At 36.9% G+C, this 19853-nt stretch overlaps 1 protein-coding gene across 4 annotated transcripts; it reads right to left on the bottom strand.

The window, feature by feature from the left end:
* Nucleotides 1–260: 260 nt before the first annotated feature.
* Nucleotides 261–13417, bottom strand: LOC135168953 (zinc finger protein 277). Of its 4 annotated transcripts, none has more exons than XM_064133597.1 (8): nt 13258–13417; nt 12970–13168; nt 12716–12905; nt 7602–7804; nt 4426–4588; nt 4129–4347; nt 3917–4059; nt 261–1003 (listed from the first exon to the last, which is right to left on the bottom strand). In XM_064133597.1, the coding sequence occupies exons 1-8, from the start codon at nt 13268–13270 to the stop codon at nt 919–921; spliced, it is 1215 nt and encodes a 404-aa protein (XP_063989667.1). In that variant the 5' UTR covers nt 13271–13417; the 3' UTR covers nt 261–918. The 4 variants fall into 4 exon arrangements, with proteins under 4 accessions (XP_063989667.1, XP_063989669.1, XP_063989668.1 ...); XM_064133599.1 differs by having other exon boundaries at nt 4129–4329; XM_064133598.1 differs by having other exon boundaries at nt 12716–12893.
* Nucleotides 13418–19853: the final 6436 nt, after the last annotated feature.

The following is a 19853-nucleotide window of genomic DNA, read 5'->3' as shown; positions in this document are numbered from 1 at the left end:
AATTCTATTTGGAGCGTTTAACGTTGCGGAAGGCTCATTACCATCGTCCAAATTATTGGTCTGTTCGATTTCGTCTACCAGTGAAGGGTTCGGAGGTGGTTGTAAATTGATAGCTCTCTTCCTAGCTGGGTATTCCCGGACACGTTCAGCACTGGTTTTCGAGATTTTCTTCACCTTATTTAGTTTATTATTAGAACGCAGTAGGGATTTTTTGTCTACACTAGAAATTACCAGGAAATTATTTATATGGCAAGACAACGTTTACCGGGTCAGCTAGTATATTTATATAGATCTACTAAAAATCATTTAACCGATCCATTCCACACTTACAAAAATGGAATAATAAGAAAGGATTAACATTTTTTCGACGCTTTCTTATTCAATTTTTATATGTTTGATTTGTTAATCAATATTCTGACATTGGCCCTTAATTCTCATCTTTCATGCTACGTTCAACCCACGTTGAAAAAGGTTTTCTCATCTACTTGCAAACGGAAAGTTCAAACTTGTCCAGCAAAACGCTTCTCGTTTACTAGTAAAGGAAAACAGTACAATTGCCCACAATTTCCCACTCGCTGAAAGTGATCTCAGCTTTCCCTCAATTCGCTAACTTCGCATGCTTTATCATCTTGTTGCATGTGTATCGAAGTATGTTATTTTCCAATTTTGGGAAATAAAACAATGTGCGCCGCCCTTCTCAATGATTTTCTTTAAAAAAATTATTTTTTGATTTAGAGGGGTTGGACTTTTCTGGTCGCCAAGTTATCAATTTCTCAATACTTGTAAGCACATGAAATTCACAGTAAAAATAATAAAATATTACAGAATAATTACAATACATTAATAAAAGCAAGGCATTCGAGGCATTAGTTAGGGAATACCAACATATTTTGTCATATTATGTCATAACGGATGATGTCATATATTTGCTTCGTTCTCATCATCGGTGGCGCAGTCCAAATGATATAAGAATGAATCATCCTCAGAGGTCGGGAAGTAATACCTGGAATAGAACAAAAGCAATAAGAAGACGAATTTTGAGGACGACAATATAATTGCATTATGAGAAATTTCTTCAGAAGTAATCTATAATTTTAGTTTCATTATATGTAGAATGAAGTCAGCAAATTAAAATATCACGAAATACATAAAGAAAATCCTCCTCAAATAATTGATTTGATTTCTAACACACTTCAGACCCGATTCGATAGACTAATTATTTCGTGTAGTTTCCTCTGTTATCTTTACATCTGATGTAGTCCTGCATGAAGCAGAGATGTACCAAAATAAGAAATGTATGCTGAAATAAAATTGAAAAATTGGAAATGTAGAATTCATGCTGTTCAAATGAGATATCATGATAGTTGCAACAAGTGGGAAACTGCTCTTTTATTGTATACATAGATCAAATATCAAAATAAACAAAAACTTATAATTATTGGAAAAAAATCAGACAAATCAAAAACAAACAAATCAAAAATCAAAACCGGGAGAATTAATACACAGTTAAGAGTAACCAAATCTGTTTAGTATCTTCAACCCAACAAATCACCATTACTTATGTTTCATTTCCATCACACCAAATAATATGTCTGATCTGTGTGGATAGCAAGCAAAAAAATGTATATTAGAAACAAACGCATATAGTTCACTGGCTGAAGGCCTTCGGATAATAGCTAGTTTCATCTTGTAACAGCGAATGTTAACTACAAATGGCTGAAATAGGAAATACTGTCAAGTTTGTCAAGTGTTTTGATTGAAAAAAAATGTAAAAAAAAAAACAGAATCAAGAGTTGTTGGCACACCTTTCAGACGCTTTTTGAGATTCATTTCAGACGTAATTAGTAAGGGATTAATCCAACACAATTCTTCCTTACGTGAACAGATATTTTGAGAAGCCGCGTCAAGTACCGTCGATTCCATTTTCGTAACGCTGTTTCGTATTTCAGTCATTCTTTAAATTTTTTAGCGGTAACTGATGAAGGAATTTCCCATCCAATCAACAAATAGTGTTGATTTTTCGAAACGAATGTATCAAAATGGCTACTTGAAGGCTTTTACCACATCGCATGCAAACAGTGGTGCTAAATGGGGGAGAAAATCCCACGCGTGCGATTTTCATGGGTATCTTTCTCGCGCAGAGAGATATAGGCTCGCGTCGTCCCGGCGCTGTGCGATACCAATGTGCAGTTTCTTTGCGCAGCCATAATGCATAAGCATGCGCGAAGCCTGGAGATAGATGGTTTACGACCATATTGTTCCGGAATTGCTTCCGTAAATAAAATAAATAATGTTCCCAATATGCTCCAACTTTACTTGAAATGATTTCCTCAAATATGTAATAATACTACCCATTCCTATTTTCCCATATCATTGGACGCATCGCATGATTTAAATTTCAGACAATGAAGTACTGGTGGCGGGCTTTCCCGATTTCCAGAGCGGTGAGACTCCTTGTTCCTTAATAGTCTCAATTAAAAAAAAAATGACTTCAAACCCAAATTTCATAACCCTGGACTCTGCCTCGCGTGACTTTGTGAGTCCAAATGACCCCCTGGCGAACCTCGTGACGTTTAACCCTGCCCGGAATGACTCTCGGGACGTTTGACCATGCCCCAAATGACTCACTTGACGCTTGACTCGAACCCAGATGACTCTTGCGACGCTTGAATTTCCCCCAAATAACTCTCCTCATTATTAACCCTCTTCCTAGTAACCCTCGTGATGATTTAGCCTTCCTCACGTGACTCTTGCGACATTCGTTTCTCCCCAAAATAATGCCCGTACGGTTTAAACACTACTTTCTTCACAAAAGCCATGGAAGGGTCCTACGTATCAAGTCACTCCATTATGAATCGCATTCAAATGATTTAAACGCAGAGCTAGACCCTCTGCGCACCGTACTTTGCACCGTGATACTCTATCAGGAGTGGGGAACATGGGAGATTCCATCTGGCAGCACTGTATGCAAAGAAATAAATGCTGTTAAAAAATCACTACATGATCCAAAATACTGGAAAATTGCCGCAGAGGCAGAAATCCACCAAATGGCATACTGGATGCGAGGTTCGGCTCAACTTTGATTCCTCCACAATGAAGCTATCGTCAATTACTCGCACATACTTGCGAACCGCTCACCGTGGGTCACCGATCAAAACAATCGGTCGTTGCCATGGACCTAATTGGCATACCTTGTTTCGGGGCGCCACTTCCTGGACACAGCTCGCTATTATCCTGCATAGGATAATAACCCCACCAAGGTCACGTGACATTGGAATTCAGAGTAATTCCCACGTACTGACTATTCACCCGCTCATTCGTTTTCGGGGAGTCCTACGTATAACACGGGTTTTCAGTGTACCGCTCAGCTCTTACATTCGAATTCTCTCGAACGTTCGACCGGCTCATTAACAGTGTTTCCGGTAGTACTCATATCGGACCAGTTAATTGCTCTTGACCGCTTAATTGTAACCTTTTGTTCTCGGAACCGCTCATTAAGACGTTGATAAACAATATTGTCCAGTGACAAGTTTTTTTTTTCTAAAATAAAAGTGACCTGCGGTGACACGTGCTGAGTGCGTTATTTTTTTCTGGACCTGTTCGCCCCCCACCCGCGCAAATTCACGGACTCTATATTTTTAATTTTTCTGCTTTTTGGTCAGCGTACATCGATTTTTTAGGGTAGGTGTGCTTGATGCAGGCTGCACCAAAGTGTCAGATTTGAAAACACAAAAAAATATTGACATCAGATAATTCAGTTTGTCTAACCAGGCCTTAAAAGTAAATTCGTCAATTACTCCAACAGAAATTCAGTTAACGTATACGCAATGTTAGGCGGATGCTCATCTTCTATATAATATAATTCTATAATTTTGTGCAGGAAGATAAAAACAAGATAATATATTCATTTCCTTACTCCGGTTGATTCCATACATGAGTAGCGGGCAATTTGACGTGCTTCTCTTTGTTCATGTGTTGAGGAACATCTTCACAAAATAAGTCACAATAAACACATTTTTTTTCATAAAATTGTCTTCTCAGATAATTGACCACTTTCACCTGTAAACATGTATATATAAATGAGAAGTTGTTACCAAGGAATAATAAAAAAAATTATGGAATACATACTTTAGAATAAAAATTCAAACTGCTAGTTTCATTGCTGAAGTCAAAGTTGTGCTCGAATTGCATGTGCTTCAAAATCTCTGCAAATTCCTTATTCTTATTACAACAAAACAAGCAGGTAACAATATTTTCCTCCTTCCAATCGGCCCAGCTATCCTCTTCATCTTGATTGTCCGTACACTCCACTTCGTTGGTGTGATTCACCTTTAATTCCGAAATGGTCTGTTATGCAATGATTTTATGGAATAGTTCACGTGTTTCGGAGGTGAATAAAGGGATAATGAAATTATATGGGTGCACCTGCTTCCGCCGACAGTTATCGTTTGACTCCAAATAGTTTGTGATGTAGAATCTGTCATATGATTTATTATGTGGATTTATTCGCTTGTGCAATTTTTTTCGCATGTGCTCCTTCAGTATGGTCCGGTTCTTGAATGACTTCTCGCAGTAGAAACATGTTAATCTGTAAGTAATGTATCTAAATGTTCACAGTGATAAAATTTTCATAATATAATTAATGCATCGCTAGGAAGACTCGTAGGATTTATTCCTGAGGCCGCTACTGTCCCTATCAGTTTTGCAAAATGTTATGCTTATTTTGTATTTATAACGATTTCTTTGTTCCATTGGCAAGGTGACAAAATGGTTCCAGGTAAGGAAAAATGCTTCGAATAAAAATTATCTTCGTTGGAAAATAGTAGGTTATGTCATTAGGCGATAAAAGTGTCATTTGACGAATGTGACTTCATAATCCTAAACAAAGTCCAGCCTCTTCATCACATGAGTTGAATGATACTTTTATTTTATAGCACTTTTTTTACTGCAGTATAGTACAGACTATTTTATGTTATGGGGCTCGAAAACTGCGATTTGTCCGAGCGAAGCGGGGTTATGATCGTGTTTATCGGTCCTAATGACATAACGCATCATTTTTTTCCTTCTTGTGGAAACAAAATGTTAATTTAATGTACATTTTCATTTTATTTTGTCTTCAAATTTTACCGGTCGATATTCCGCTAAGGGCATAGATATAACGAAATAGGAAATCTCAAATTCCTAGTTCTCCAGTCCTTGGAGAAACCCCACTACGGTCAACGGCGAACAAAGAGACTTACAAAATCAATCCAGATCAAAGGAAATGAGAAAAATTTGTCAATCCCCAAAATTTGGGCGCCTTTGTCTATTCCAGCCCACAAGTGTTCCTCTTAGAGGGACTCTAGGTCCTCAACCAGGCGAAAATAATGAACAAAGGGCCCCGCACGTGTTGCGCATGGGAGGTCGATAAACTGTTGATACAAACAGAATTCGAGATCGTGATGAGTGAGGACCGTAACTGTCAAATGAATTCGACAATAAATTAGACACCTAGAAATTGTTTACTCCAGGAGAATTTGGAGAGCGATAAACTATTCTAACAAATTGCAGACTGAAGAAGCCGAGTCTAAAATGCAACTATCAATAGGCCACTCTCACTTAAAAGTTACTGCTGTCCCTTGTTCATTGTGCTATTCTCCCTCAATTCTCAACTTCGGATTGTGTTTAATCATTTGAATTATTTAAACCGGATTGGAATTTCGGGGACATAATCTAAGGTATGATTTAGGGAGGTATTATCAAGTGAGAAACAGGGGACATGTCTCACAAGCGGACGAGGGCGCGCGGCGGTCACTTTCACCTTCCCCTCAACTCCTGGTCATCGCCACTCTTCTAAGCTGTTTGGCGCTGCTGAGATTATTTTTTAAAATACAAAATGATTTTAGAAAGTACGAAAAATGTAAAAAATTTGTTTACAAAGAAAATGAAGGAAAAGCACAAAAATAATAAGAATCATTGTTATTTTTTGTTCAATTCACGATCGCTTTCCCCATGATTTTCCCACTCATTCCCACGAATTAGTGAACTATTTGATAATGAAATATAGAATAACATATTTTTCTATTGATTACGAATAATGGGATACTAGTAATATTCAACATAATCTAAGTAAATTCATTGATTCACCGACAAATCAAAATGTTTTCTCACGAAGGGGCGTTGGAGTGGGGGGGGGGGGGGAGATTTGTTTACGATTCGCGATCGCACACTTTAAATAAAACGCGTCGATGATTCTAACTCTTGATGGAGACGAAACGCTCATGGGGGGAAGACGGGGTACAGCGCCGCGCACGGCTTCTGGAGGTGCTTGTCCCCTGTTGTCGTGTCGGCGAGATCAAAGGTTGGCAATACCTCCCTAAATCATACCTTAACTTGATCAAACGCCTTCATCTGTAGCGCCATCTCTAGAGGCAATGTCGGGACATCACAAAACTGTAAAACTCTTCCGTCCCGGTGTCGCCAACGGCGACACACGAATCTCATAAATTCACAAAATATAATGGGTATACACGGAACATCGGAAATAAAATATTTACATAAATGAAAAAAACAACAAGAACATAGGTTATTTATATGATAAGAGTTGTATCACTTTTTGTGCATTAAGTGGCATTTTTATTTTATTTGAGGATTTTCACCAGAGGGTAGTGGTGGAGGTAGTTGCTTCTTTTCTAGATACGCTGGAGCTTCCAGCCTGATAAACGAGAGAATAATGATGGGAACAGAAGACGATGTTCGATGTTCAAAATAATTACTTGGCCGATACGCTTCCGTGTATTTCCCGTAACCTTGGTTCTCCTTCAACTATTGTTTTTTTTTATCAGAACAGAACTTTTGATGCCAGTCTTGTTTTTTCTACTTATTTTTCAAAAATTTTTAAGACACACCACTACAGAAAAGGTTTTCTTGACATATTTTTTACAAAACTTTACTTTTATTTTTTTTTTCACTTTTCCTTTTGATTAAAAATAATTCCGTCAAACTTCGAGGAATAATTCTTTTCTTGAATAATAAGATTTTTTTCTTTTAATAATCCACGAGACCGCCAGCGCGCTTCGCGCGCCAAATTTGCATTTATTCCGAAGTAGAACATGTAATATTTTTGATGGTGACTTATCATAACGATGAAACGAAACTACCTCATTTTCGGGCAACATAAACAATTCCATTAATTCTACTAATTGATTGTTTAAGTCACCATCGAAAATATTACATGTTCTACTTCGGAATAAATTCAAATTCGGCGCGCTGGCGATCTCGTCCACTATGAACCCGAACGACCAATAAGGAAAAAGTCTTACGCATGAAGTTAGCAAATATCTTACGTAGCTAACTTAATTTATGTGCTTCTCCTTTAATAAATAGGATTCTCAGAGCCAGCCAATCGTAAAAGGAGATTTAACTCCCTAGAACCAAATGTGCTTTGGTGCTAATATTATGTTCTTTAATGTTACAGTATCATAATACTCTATCGTGTAGCCGTCAAATATGTTGGTCCATTCCTTGTAGTTAACAACCGGATTCGTAAAATATTATCGTTCAACATAATATGTTTCGTTCAACTTGTAGTTTTAAGTCAAATATGAAAAAAAAATTCTTACTTGTCAATGTTATTTTGAAGTTTATCCAACAGCTTATCAACAAACACCAAATTTTCCGGTTTTCCTAATTGAATATGATGTTTGTCTACAAGATGTTTCAAATAATTCGAACGTAGTCCGGAATATTCCATTTTACAGAACATACATCTACGTTGAAAATCTGTGCTCTTCCTTTCCTGAGCTTGTTGGGCTAATCCTAATTCCTAAAACAGAAATATATGGGTTGAATAGTAAAATCCGAATAAATCAATAATAAAAGACTACAAACATAGTTCATTTTTGCAATAAAATTTTCTTGTAAAATTATATTGAGAATAATCCTGGTTCCCTTCGCGCTTAATCCAAACTCCGGTCGAACAATTTCCTGTGACTTCACAAGATCTGGAACGCTGTATCAATTTCCTGTTTTATATATGAAAAATATTTGCCGTAAGGGGGACAGCGGAGTTTGATATATACGTGACGTATACAATGAAGAAGTGCAAACATGCAGCTAACACCAGAAACTTCATTCATCAAGGAGAAATTAATAAACACACCTTCTGGGAAAATAATAACGCCCACTCAGAAGGTTTTCTTTTACATCGGCTCCTGCCAGTTTCCCTCGGATTCTCCTCTCAGACCTTTATAATACATCAAGATGCAATTGTTATAGCTAATATTGCATATCTATTGATCTATCTCAGCCTGCCTTAGGTGGTATAAATTTGAAATTTTAGAACAGGAGTTTGCCAAATCATTGCGAAATTTTTCCACCACTCAGTTATCACCTACTAAATCTTTCTTTATTCAATGGAGAGAAATTTAATACTTTCCAATTTCGTGTATTAGTTTTGATTTGATCAGACAAGAGTAGGGAAAAGTTGAAAACATGATTTATGTCACGTATCTGTTCTGTCAATTCTTGATAATCGTCACCAAAAAAAAATTTGTAATCCCACTCATTATAAACGATACCACATTTATAAATCATACACCCCAGAATTTATTATAGAATTCTTAATTCAGATTATCAGTTGTTTGTAATTTCCGCGTACTTTTTCAAATTGTGCCATCGCGGCTGCATTGCTGATTTTCACGAGATTCGCAAGAGAATCAACAATAAAAATTCAACAATTTAGGTAAAATGGCGGTGATCTAGAGAGTTTTCAGCGCGCCCGTCATCTGTGGCAATTGTGACGCTCATTGCCATGACTATTGAGCTATTTGGAGTTTTGATTTCTCGATTGCGATTATTCGATTTGATCAATTATATGGGAAGGCTTAGATGCCCCTTCTCTTTTATATGTATATTAGGATGAAGGAGTGAAACCAACAACCATCGATAAAGAATTGAATTTTTAACCAGTGACGGCGATTAAAATCCTTAATCTGAAGGAGATGCAGAGGATTCAATTTTCAAATCACGAACTAACAGGCTTTAATTTCCATTGTATCTTCCTTCGTTAGCATACACTGGATTGTCGTGCAATACTACTTATATCTGTAGTTGTTCTCTGACTAGGTTTTATTCTGAGTTTTATTCAAGACTTCGCAATCTCCGTTCTCCTCTTTTTGTGTCCGTTTTCAAATTCCTTACGGACACTACCTTCGTTTCCCTTCCCTATCACCCCCTCATGCTCCTTTCTTCTTTTACCTCACTGAGGGCCTATCGCACATTTTCTTTCGCGGTGGAGTCGTTAGCAGCTCCACCATCTTCCCCTCCAATACCCTTCGCTATTAACTCTGCTCCATTTCTTCAATCAGATGTCATCCTCCACAGTGAGCATTTTCTTCAGCACCTTGCACCCCACGATATGTTCCAATACTTCGTTTTTTCTTCCCGAGGTCTTGCAATTGGCCTTGTTCATGCCCCTCCTTTTCCCTATCCATGTATTACTGTACCCCCACCTTGCCCAAATTGCTTTCTGCTCTTCGCTCAATTTCCTATCTAGCCAGTATCCGCTCACGGCCGTGTCTTCTTTTATTTCTCTGTAATAGTCCCAGTATTTTGATCCTTCCATCTCTTTGCTTTTCCTGTTCTTCCATTATCTCCGCCATTTCCGTGATCTTCTTTTCTTTGCCTTCCCCTTCCCTCTTCCAGAGTTTCTGCAGGAATTCGCCGGCGCCGATTTAGTTCAGCCTCTTCTTTACCATTTTTCTCCCAGACATAGGTGGGCCGTTCTTGATGTCTCTTAACTTCTCTCTCGAGTACTTTCTCGGCCATCTATTCACCTTCATTTCGTTTAGTTTTACTAGGAGTGATACCTCTCTCCTGAATACCGCCATCTCCCTATACTGAATGCCCCTGCCTCTATTCTCCGTATGTCGTACGTCGTGATCCTTGATAGTCCCATGCTGACCTTAGTGTACTTCTTCAGTATCATTTCTATTGCTTCCTGCTGCGTCCATCCCCATAATCCTACTCCGTATAGTGCTACCGCTTCCAGCGTCACCTCCAGAACGTACAGCCTTCTCCTCAAGTTTTCAATCTTGCCTCTTCTCAATTCCCCTCAAGCCTTGTTCGCAAGCCTCTGCGCCTTGCGTGCTATATTCCTTGCATATGTGCAATACCAATTTCTGGAGGCGTACCAGGGGCCCAAGTATTTAACTCTTTTACCACTTCCACTTCCTTTCCCTCGCATTACCACGTTTCTGCTATTTTTGAAACCCATTATTTTTGTGTTCTCCATACTCACCTCCATTTCATTTGCATGCGCTTATTGTTTCAGCCTTTTTGGTATGTTTCTCAGTTCTGTACCCTCTTCAGCGACGAAAACCGCATTGTCCGCACACAATTGCGTGCAGACTTCAACTCCGGCTCTACCCCGTATTGAAGTTCCTAAATCTCCTTTCCTCTGTAATGTCTCCACCATGCCTTGGATGAAGATGTTGAACAGGACTGGGCATAGTGGGCAGTGAAGATAATGTTCAATAGTGGGTAGTGAAGATAATGTTCAATTAGTGGAAACTACTTAGGGAGTAACAATCTCTTAAGACTGACAAACACTGGTTAAAGTTTGCAGGTGAAGCCCATAAGAACAACAAAGGTCAGGTAATAACAGAGACAGTCGCAGTCAAATTTAGGCTGATATCTAGATAGTGAGTGTTGAAAAGAAAATTCTAGCGGGGATTTTTCATTCTCTCCATAGTGCCCTTCCTGGCGCTCGACTCTATGTCAAGTTATCCGCATGATGTATGACTCCCCCAGAACACATCCTTGTAAAACTTGACTAACCCTATCCATAAGCGCCAGCAATCTACCCTATAATCGCTCTTAGATGACCAAAAAATGCAACCTACCCTAGCAAAGCTATTGATCAGATTCGCCTTTTGCTGCTTCTGATCGGTTTCTCAAATATCAAACTTGACGTATAGGAGAATCTATTATACGTAAAATTATGAAATATCGATAAAATAAATAAATCGATAGAAAGAAATAAAATGTGCAAAAAGCCAAAAAAAATGAGAATACCGAACGTAGTTGCTGGAGATCCATCCGAAAGCTTGCCACCAATGAAGTGGTGTAATAAAAGAGAAAATATTAAAAATAAAATGCCTTCTGCGAAATGACTTTAGCCACCCGTTTTTTAATTGAAATTGCATAATATACCCATAACTGGGACTGAAAATCTGAGATTGGTGTTATTATTTTAAAATATCATCCCATACTGACATATAAAATTTATAGTCTATCAGTGCAGCACATCCCAGTGTAGAAAGTAAAAAAAATATTTTCTCACAATTGAAATTCGGTCATTTAATCAATGATTTTTCTATTTGTATGTTGTGCAACAACGTTCGTTATTCTATGTCTCATATTATCTATTCTTTAATAAAATGCTGTAGCTGTGACTGCTAAGTACGTCAGTATATGTATTTTTTACTTCCCAGGAACCCTTGTTTTTTTTAAAAGATATCCATTTCATATTAATTATTACTATTGAAATTTCGATAATTAGACAATGTTATGTTCCATGTTCAGAATATCTTAATGCTATTGCATAAGACGAATGCAGGTAATATTTTTAATGATAATTGTAAGAGTAAAATTTTTCGTCAATTCCATATGGTTGTGAGCAAATGTATGAATAAATTTGAATGTTTGATTCTCTATTCGTTTGTGAGTGTTATGAATCAAATTCAGAAAAGGTGGAAAATCTACTTTTGTTATCCTTGCACGCACGTAAAGTTGAAGATAAAAAGAAAATAAATAACAAATCGAAATTTGAATATTCCATCGATTGTATGAATCGATTTTCTTCCAAAATCATGAATTTGACAAAATACATATTGTAGAGGCTGGTTACCTCTCACAAAAATGGGGCATATGTTAATGCCTTGAAATTATTTTCACTGTGCTAAGCAACAATATGGTTGAACAAATTCGAACCGTCAAATAGTATTTTCCAATGACATGGTTTGTTATGTAAAAATTATTGAACTGAAATTACCAAGGGGATCCTTGATGAATGGATATTCAGAAGCTTGCTTTCAAGGGAATTAGACTCATTATCTTTTGCCTCCAACTTAACATTGAACCAAACAATTCAACTAGGATCGAATTCATCCCAAAATATATCTCAAGATATCCATAACATTCTGATATCGATTCTAAAATTTTTTTTTCATCTTTCAAAAAATCAATGGACCGAGTACTGTCAGCAGTTCCATTTTTGAACTCAGTTATGAGAAGACTTCAACATTTTTTCAGCTATTATTTAATGAAACAGTTCTTTAGTTGGAAAAAACGAAATTTCAGAAAAAATAAAAAATGAAACAAATGACATAATAAAATAAATATCGACTAACGGCGGTAAATAGGACTCATTAATGCCATATATTTGGAAGCAAAAAATATTCAATTTTATCGACTCCCTACCGGAAAATCGGGTACGAATTTGACATACATATACACATCCAGACACAGGTACTAACACGTTCTGAAAAATCCATATAAGGACTGTTAGGATCTCATTAGACGAAATAACACAAAATCGCAAATTTAAATTTGCCGTATTATAATGTTTCCCTTCCGAAGCAAAAGAACTATGTATTTTTCACCCAAGTTTGGAATTTCGTTTTTTTTTCACGTTTTTCTGTTGTAAAGAAATTTTATGAGATGTTTATATTACCAATCTAGCCCGGTGTATTTCATCTCTCAGCGTTTTCTCTTCTGGTAGGCAGTCCGAAAGTAAAAAGTAAGCTTCATTCTCACTGGGTTTGCCATCTGGAGTGCAGTTCGTTAATAATGTAGTACAGAACTCTGTTATTGATGTATCGGTGAATTTCACTCTCCAATGATTAACGTAGCTGAAAAACAACCTATAGCATTACTTTATTTTGTCAGTTGTGACCATTATATCATGTAAATAAATGAGAACGGTACCTTCTAAGGCTGGCAATATTCGAAACATCTCCAATAACCATTCGGTGTTGCTGAAATATGTGTTTCAAAAATTGTTCTTCATCAGTCGGAAGAATAAAACTAGCATCGCATAATAAACACTGTGTATCAGCCGGTTCTCCATCGAGGCCAATAAAAAGTGTTGGAATATTCAGTCTCGATTCGTTGGATGTTCCAATGTCTGTCGACAAAAAGTATCATTGCTTAAATTCCCACGATGTAGATGTACACAATTAAATAATTGTTTGATGATTAAAGCCATTTACTAACTTTCTGATTGCATGTCTATTTTTAATTAGTAATCCAATGGGATATACACTTCCGATTAATGTATAAAAAACTTGAAATTATGCACAAAACAATGGAAACACCTTCATCAGCTGGTCTTTTATTTATTTCACATGCCTACTCTAATGCAAAGAGGATGGGTTATAGTAGAGGCTCAGTTCTGGGGGTTTGAGTGACGCCAGCAACATCGTAGTACCTAACCCCAGAAGAGGTAAGGCGCCACACGCAATGCGGTGTTACGTCGTTGGCCGTTTGTAACTAGATAGCGTTGCGCACCTGGCGATCAATTTAAATTCCAGTATGTCCCGTTTAATTTCATTAATAATTTAATTATGTTATTCTTATTACTACTGCATATCTGAACACGTGTGCTCGGGTGAACAATGACGTCTCTTTTAAAACTCAATAACAGAGTGCTTATTCATGAAGAATAAGATACATAATTGGAATTAAACAGTTGAAAATAACGAACGTACGAAGGGAGTTAATACAAAGTTTGGACGCCTGTTGATTTACTATCGTCGCCATAAACCCATAAATTCAGACGTAAATTTCTAGAGAAACGTCCATCACAAATCCCAACAGATCTCCCTTTGTATTCTTTATATTAAACCCAAGAACGTCATTTTTTGCGAGTCACACGTGCATCCCAAATTCTAGAATGTGGATGGGGGTGGCTAGGAACAATTGACTGCGTCACGACGTTGTCCAGCCCCTGCCCACCTCTTTTTATTTTTAATATCTCAAAATATAGGGAAGAAAAAGAATGCGTGCGCAATTTAAAAAGAATGGGAGTGTCAGGACCCACGAAAGGGAACTTTTGAATAGTTAGTTCAGTTTTTGTTTTCGACGAGTGTCTTTTAGAGATCAGATTTAGCTAAAATTATAGAGTACAGAGTTTGCAATATTATTGTGTGAATAAATAGTTTACGTGCTCTCTCAAAGCACTCAGTGTTTGATTCATAAAAGATTAAATGAACCCTCATCCTAATTAACATTGACGATTTGTCAATTTCCATTTGGATTGGCCTTCGTTGGATTGCCCATCCGGGCTTCAGCTGGGAAACGTTCCTGCCTCCTTTTATGAATTCGAATAAAAGCGGTGATTCCTAGTGACATCTGGGAGGACATAACGGATGGGTCTAAAATAGGTACAGCCAAAGAGGATAGACCAAAGTAGAGGCTCAGTTCTGGGGGTTTGACTGACGCCAGTTTCTCCACGTTACCGACACGATTTCACCCCCGAGGAGACGGGGCGCCACGAGTCCTACTGGGGTATCTGCATATCGGCCAAGCGGGGGGGCTCCGTTCGTACTTGTTCAACTGTACAAATGATCTGTACTTGTTCAACTGTACACAGAATTTTCAAACGGTGAGGGCACCGTTTAAAAATTCTAAAATTCTAAAAAGCTAGGCTGTACATGTGGCGTTGGGTCCACATGTACAGCCTAGCTTTTTCTCTCGACAGTTGAATCCCTTCACAGTGGTACTCTCACCGTCTGAAAATTTTGTGTACAGTTGATCATTTGTACAGTTGAACAAGTACGAACGGGGCCCCCCCGCTTGGCCGATATGCAGATACCCCAGTAGGACTCGTGGCGCCCCGTCTCCTCGGGGGTGAAATCGTGTCGGTAACGTGGAGAAACTGGCGTCAGTCAAACCCCCAGAACTGAGCCTCTACTTTGGTCTATCCTCTTTGGGTACAGCCGCAAAGAATGGTACAGGAAGTGGCGGCCATTTTCCCCAGAAGTTTCGGGGGTAGGGCCATCTAGAATCACTGTAGGGAACTAAAAAAGAGAATTTCTTTACCTGTTGTGAAAATTACAGATCGGAGAAAGGAATGCGAATGTCCTCTATCATAATTTTGTTGTAACACAAAATTTTAATGTTTTATAGATGGCGATAGTAATCCAATAATCATCTTTCAACGTTCTGTCAAGGGATGCTCAACCTAAAATACTAACGAGAATGTGCATGGAAACTACATGCCCCGTTTTTTTCAAATAATTAATTAATTGTTAATGAATTAATTTATTGTATCGATGATGGTTATTCACTCTTTGAACTTAATCAGATATTTTTTTCGCAGGGCTCTATAATATTTCTTATTGTTACGGTTAATTATATATAATCGAATGAACAACTATTTATTTATTATTTTGTTAAATTTTAAATTCCATCACCGGTAATTTAGGTTGGTCCAATTATATATAATTAACCGTAACAATAAGAAATATTATACAGAAATATTATATAGAGCCCTGCGAAAAAAATATCTGATTAAGTTCAAAGAGTGAATAACCATCATCGATACAATAAATTAATTCATTAACAATTAATTAATTATTTGAAAAAAACGGGGCATATAGCTTCCATGCACATTCTCGTTAGTATTTTAGGTTGAGCATCCCTTGACAGAACGTTGAAAGATGATTATTGGATTACTATCGCCATCTATAAAACATAAAAATTATGTGTTACAATAAAATTATGATAGAGGACATTCGCATTCTTTTCTCCGATCGGTAATTTTCACAACAGGTAAAGAAATTCTCTTTTTCAGTTCCCTACAGTGATTCTAGATGGCCCTACCCCCGAAACTTCTGGGGAAAATGGCCGCCACTTCCTGTACCATTCTTTGCGGCTGTACCTATTTTAGACCCATCCGACAATATCTGGGCAGCTATCGAGCAGGAGTTGCAGTGGGCTGACCCAGCGCCACATGTACAGCTTACCTTTTTGTCTCGACAGTTGAATCCCTGCTCACCGATGCTCTCAACGTTTGAAAATTCCCGGTACAGTTGATCATTTGTACAGTTGAGAAAGTACAAACGGAGCCCCCCCGAACGAAGCCGGTCTCCTTTTAACAGATGGCGATATCTATTGACTGGGTTGAGTAAGTACTCAATAGATGGCGCTGCTATGTAAAACCTACAAACGTGTCACTTTGTTTGCTGCAAACCACTTCACCGATTTTAATGAAATTTGCACACCGTGTGCAGTTTAATTCAACTTAAAAGATGGGATAGCTTACATATCAATTTATAGTCGCAATCTTATTTTATTGCAAATTATTTGTCTAATATTTGACATTCACAAATTCTTATCTGTGAACTCCAAATGATTTTAACGGATGGCGATATCTATTGACTGGGTTGAGTAAGTAATAAATAGTCACGTCGTTTGTCCGCGATGGACTCTTAAACTATTAAACCGATTTTAATGAAATTTGCACACCGTGTGCAGTTTGATTCAACTTAAAAGATGGGATACCAGCTGCTATACCACCTTGAACTTCTTCCTTCGTGAATATTAATTTCATTGTACTAAGGGGCTATGAAAATCTGTCATGGAGGTCGCCATATTTTTTTCCAAATCGCATCTAGGTAAAAAAGCATGGTGATCACCATGAGTGATCTTCTCCTACAGTTCCTCCTGAATAGTTCAGTACAATGTAATATAACAAAAACTTAGCCACAGCAACGCGTGGCCGGGTCTGCTAGTTTAATATAAACTTTTATTTAGACCATCGGATTTTTCTCCTAAATTTGATTATTCTCTTATGCTTTGTTTATTATTTTTGTTATTTGTTCCGTATTATTTTATCGTTATTACTGTAATTTTTGAATGCAAAATAATCCTTCTATATTGATGAATCAAAAAAATCATGTTTTCAAATTGATTTAGGGAATGTCTATGAGTAATGAAAAAATCTTCAACAGAAAGGGATTGGGAATTCTGTTTTCGAGAAGGAATCTTTCTCGAAACATTTTTAAAATAATCTTGAACTCATCTTTTTTCATTCCATTTCTTTTTGTTGTGTTTTTTTTTTTATAAAATTTATAAAAATGTATCAATAATATTTCCTCCCATTCTTCATTTTTCAACACTTCTTCATCAATCATCATTTACAAAATTGTAATTTTGTAATTTTAGCAAAAGTTCAATTTTTTAATCCCAAAAATTAAATTACAGTTTCACCTGATTCCTTCAAACATAAAATTTTTGAATTCTTCTCATTCCTCATCAGTTATAATTTACAAAATTAGTATCGTTCATTGGAATTCTCCTCTTCATTGCATTTTTTTTTTACTTCATTTTACGCTTCATTTTGCGCATTCAGTCGGAAAAAAACCAAAATTGAAAATAATTCCGTTTGAACGCTGTACGGGTGCAGGTAAAATTGAATTCGTACCTGCAGCAAAAATATCATTGTGAGAAGCCCCCCATACTTACAACAAAGCCTGTCCAACAGAACGGAGTGATACATTTTCTGGACCGGGCACGCTCCATCCTTCATCGCCGTTTGTTATCAGTGATTTTTTTTTGGATGATTTCACCCTCGACATTCAAAACATATGACTGGGAAACCTGTCTTTCCTTTCAACCATTTGATGCACCATTACCACCGCCAGATGCACCAATTAATTTCTTGATTCGACATTAATCAAGATGACGAAGAGTTCGAGAGTGGAGGGAGATATTTTTGGATTGGAACTGGAAATAAACCCCGGAAGAATGGATTGAATTTTTGGGGGATTTCGGCACAGAGACCTAGATGAGTAGGGGGAGATGTGGGTGGGAATTTTCATGGGTTTTTCAGTCATTTTTATGCAGTAGCAAATTTTTTCATGGTGAGAAACGAATTATCTGATTTTTTTGAATTTTAACAAATTTTCATTACCAAAGTAATTATTGATCAATTTTTTCGAATTTAAACTATTTCATGAATCAATAATCAACCATTTAAAAAAATATTAAACGCAATTAATCAATTAATTTATTTATTTAGTTGCAATTTTCAGCAGAAAAAATGATGCTAAGAATTTATTGTGAATTTTTCTTTTCTAGATGAATTTTGACATTTGTTAATAATTAATCGACAGATGCATTAATTGAGATGAAAAAAATTCCGGGAGGGACTCATTTTTGGATATCAACTGAGAATAAAATCCAGAAGAATGAATTGCATTTCATGGGTTTTTTAATCATTTTTATTCATAAAAATCTGAAAATAATCGACTAGTGGAGTATGCTCCATTGCAATTATTCGTTTTTTCATTATAAAAAACTGATTATTTGGTTTCGCTTCACGTTTTTCGCTATTGACAGGAATAGTGGACTATCTCTGCGTTTGGATATCTTGCAAATGCACTGGAATGTTAAAAAAATTGAATTAAATGTGATTATTTTTCCCATCCAAATTTCAGACAATAGAATTACACCATTTGTTGATATTTTGTATAGCCTACCTCGAATTTCAGCGATTATTTTTCCCATCCAAATCTTGGCCAATAGGATCGCACCATTCAACGTTATTTTGTATAGCCAACACGGTATTTCGGCGGAAATTCTTGGAAATTTCACTGGAAATTTTGCATGTTGCCTATATAAAAAAAAAACAAATGATGAAGTAACCCTCAATTGTATCTGACACATTAAATGGCAATTCGTTGAAAATTATGTCTCATGGTGCAATTCTATCGGCCAACATTTGGATGGAAAAAATAGTCCCCCGAATACCACTCGAACTTCGAAATTATCTGATATTTCCCTGAAGGTTCCCTACAAACAAATAAGCTTGTCAAGTTTTCCAGAAGAATCACTCGCGCTTCGCGCTTGTGATTTTTAAACTGGGAAACTTGACACGTTCATTTGTTTGCAACGAACCTATCGGGTAATATCCGATAATTTCGGAGCTCTTGTGGTATCCCAGAAATATTCCAATGCACTCTCGTCCAACGATGACTTAATGTAGAAGATCTCCAGGGAGACAGTATTGCTGGCAATGAACTTGAAAATTCCCATTTCTTGAGAGACATCGTCTGGGACTCTAGGGCATTTCCCTTCACTGGTTCGTGGCCCTAAAAAATGTGTTGGTGGAATGTTAAGGAATATGGTCATGTAGTTGGATAGGGCATCATGCATTAATGGATCAATAGATACTATATAGACAGAAAATTTCAGATTTTCCAAAAGCGGTTTCGAAGAGGATTCTTTTCAAAATTCATTGAGTGCGAAATGTTAAATTCGAGGTATTATTGATGAGGTATTATCGATATAACTAAAATCGATTAAAAGAATCATTTGCTGATTTTTGGGAACAGAAAAACTCTTATAAATCAAATCTTTACTTCCTTACAGATGCATGTACTGTGACTCGAAATTTTAGTGGTTCAGTCGCTCACTCACACAAACTTCTCCAAACTTCACCTTTTTATGAAAAATTGCCAAAATTTCTTTTCAGAATTGATTTGTCAAGTAATGTTTTGAAGTGAATACCTCAGAAATGTTTTACTTGACTCCAATATTTTTTGACTGAAAAAAAGAATATTCTTATGGAATTGTCACCTGTTATAAACATAATGCACTGACTTCGATCCTCTGACACAAAGATCCTACAAGTATGGGTCTGTGGATGAGTGTACATATTCTCTATAGTATTCATATGGCCAGGATCATGACGTGCAACTCTTATTTATTATCTTCAGGAATACAGGCCGAGGTAATTAATTATTCGTTGCCTCCATGAAACTGCCCTCACCCAATCTTCCATGTCCCCATTTCCTAAGGGTTTA

Source organism: Diachasmimorpha longicaudata, chromosome 13 (genome assembly GCF_034640455.1).
Source record: "Diachasmimorpha longicaudata isolate KC_UGA_2023 chromosome 13, iyDiaLong2, whole genome shotgun sequence".
Lineage (NCBI taxonomy): Eukaryota > Metazoa > Arthropoda > Insecta > Hymenoptera > Braconidae > Diachasmimorpha > Diachasmimorpha longicaudata.
The sequence above is the reverse complement of the archived record's forward strand: the minus strand, read 5'-3'. Positions and strand labels throughout refer to the sequence as shown.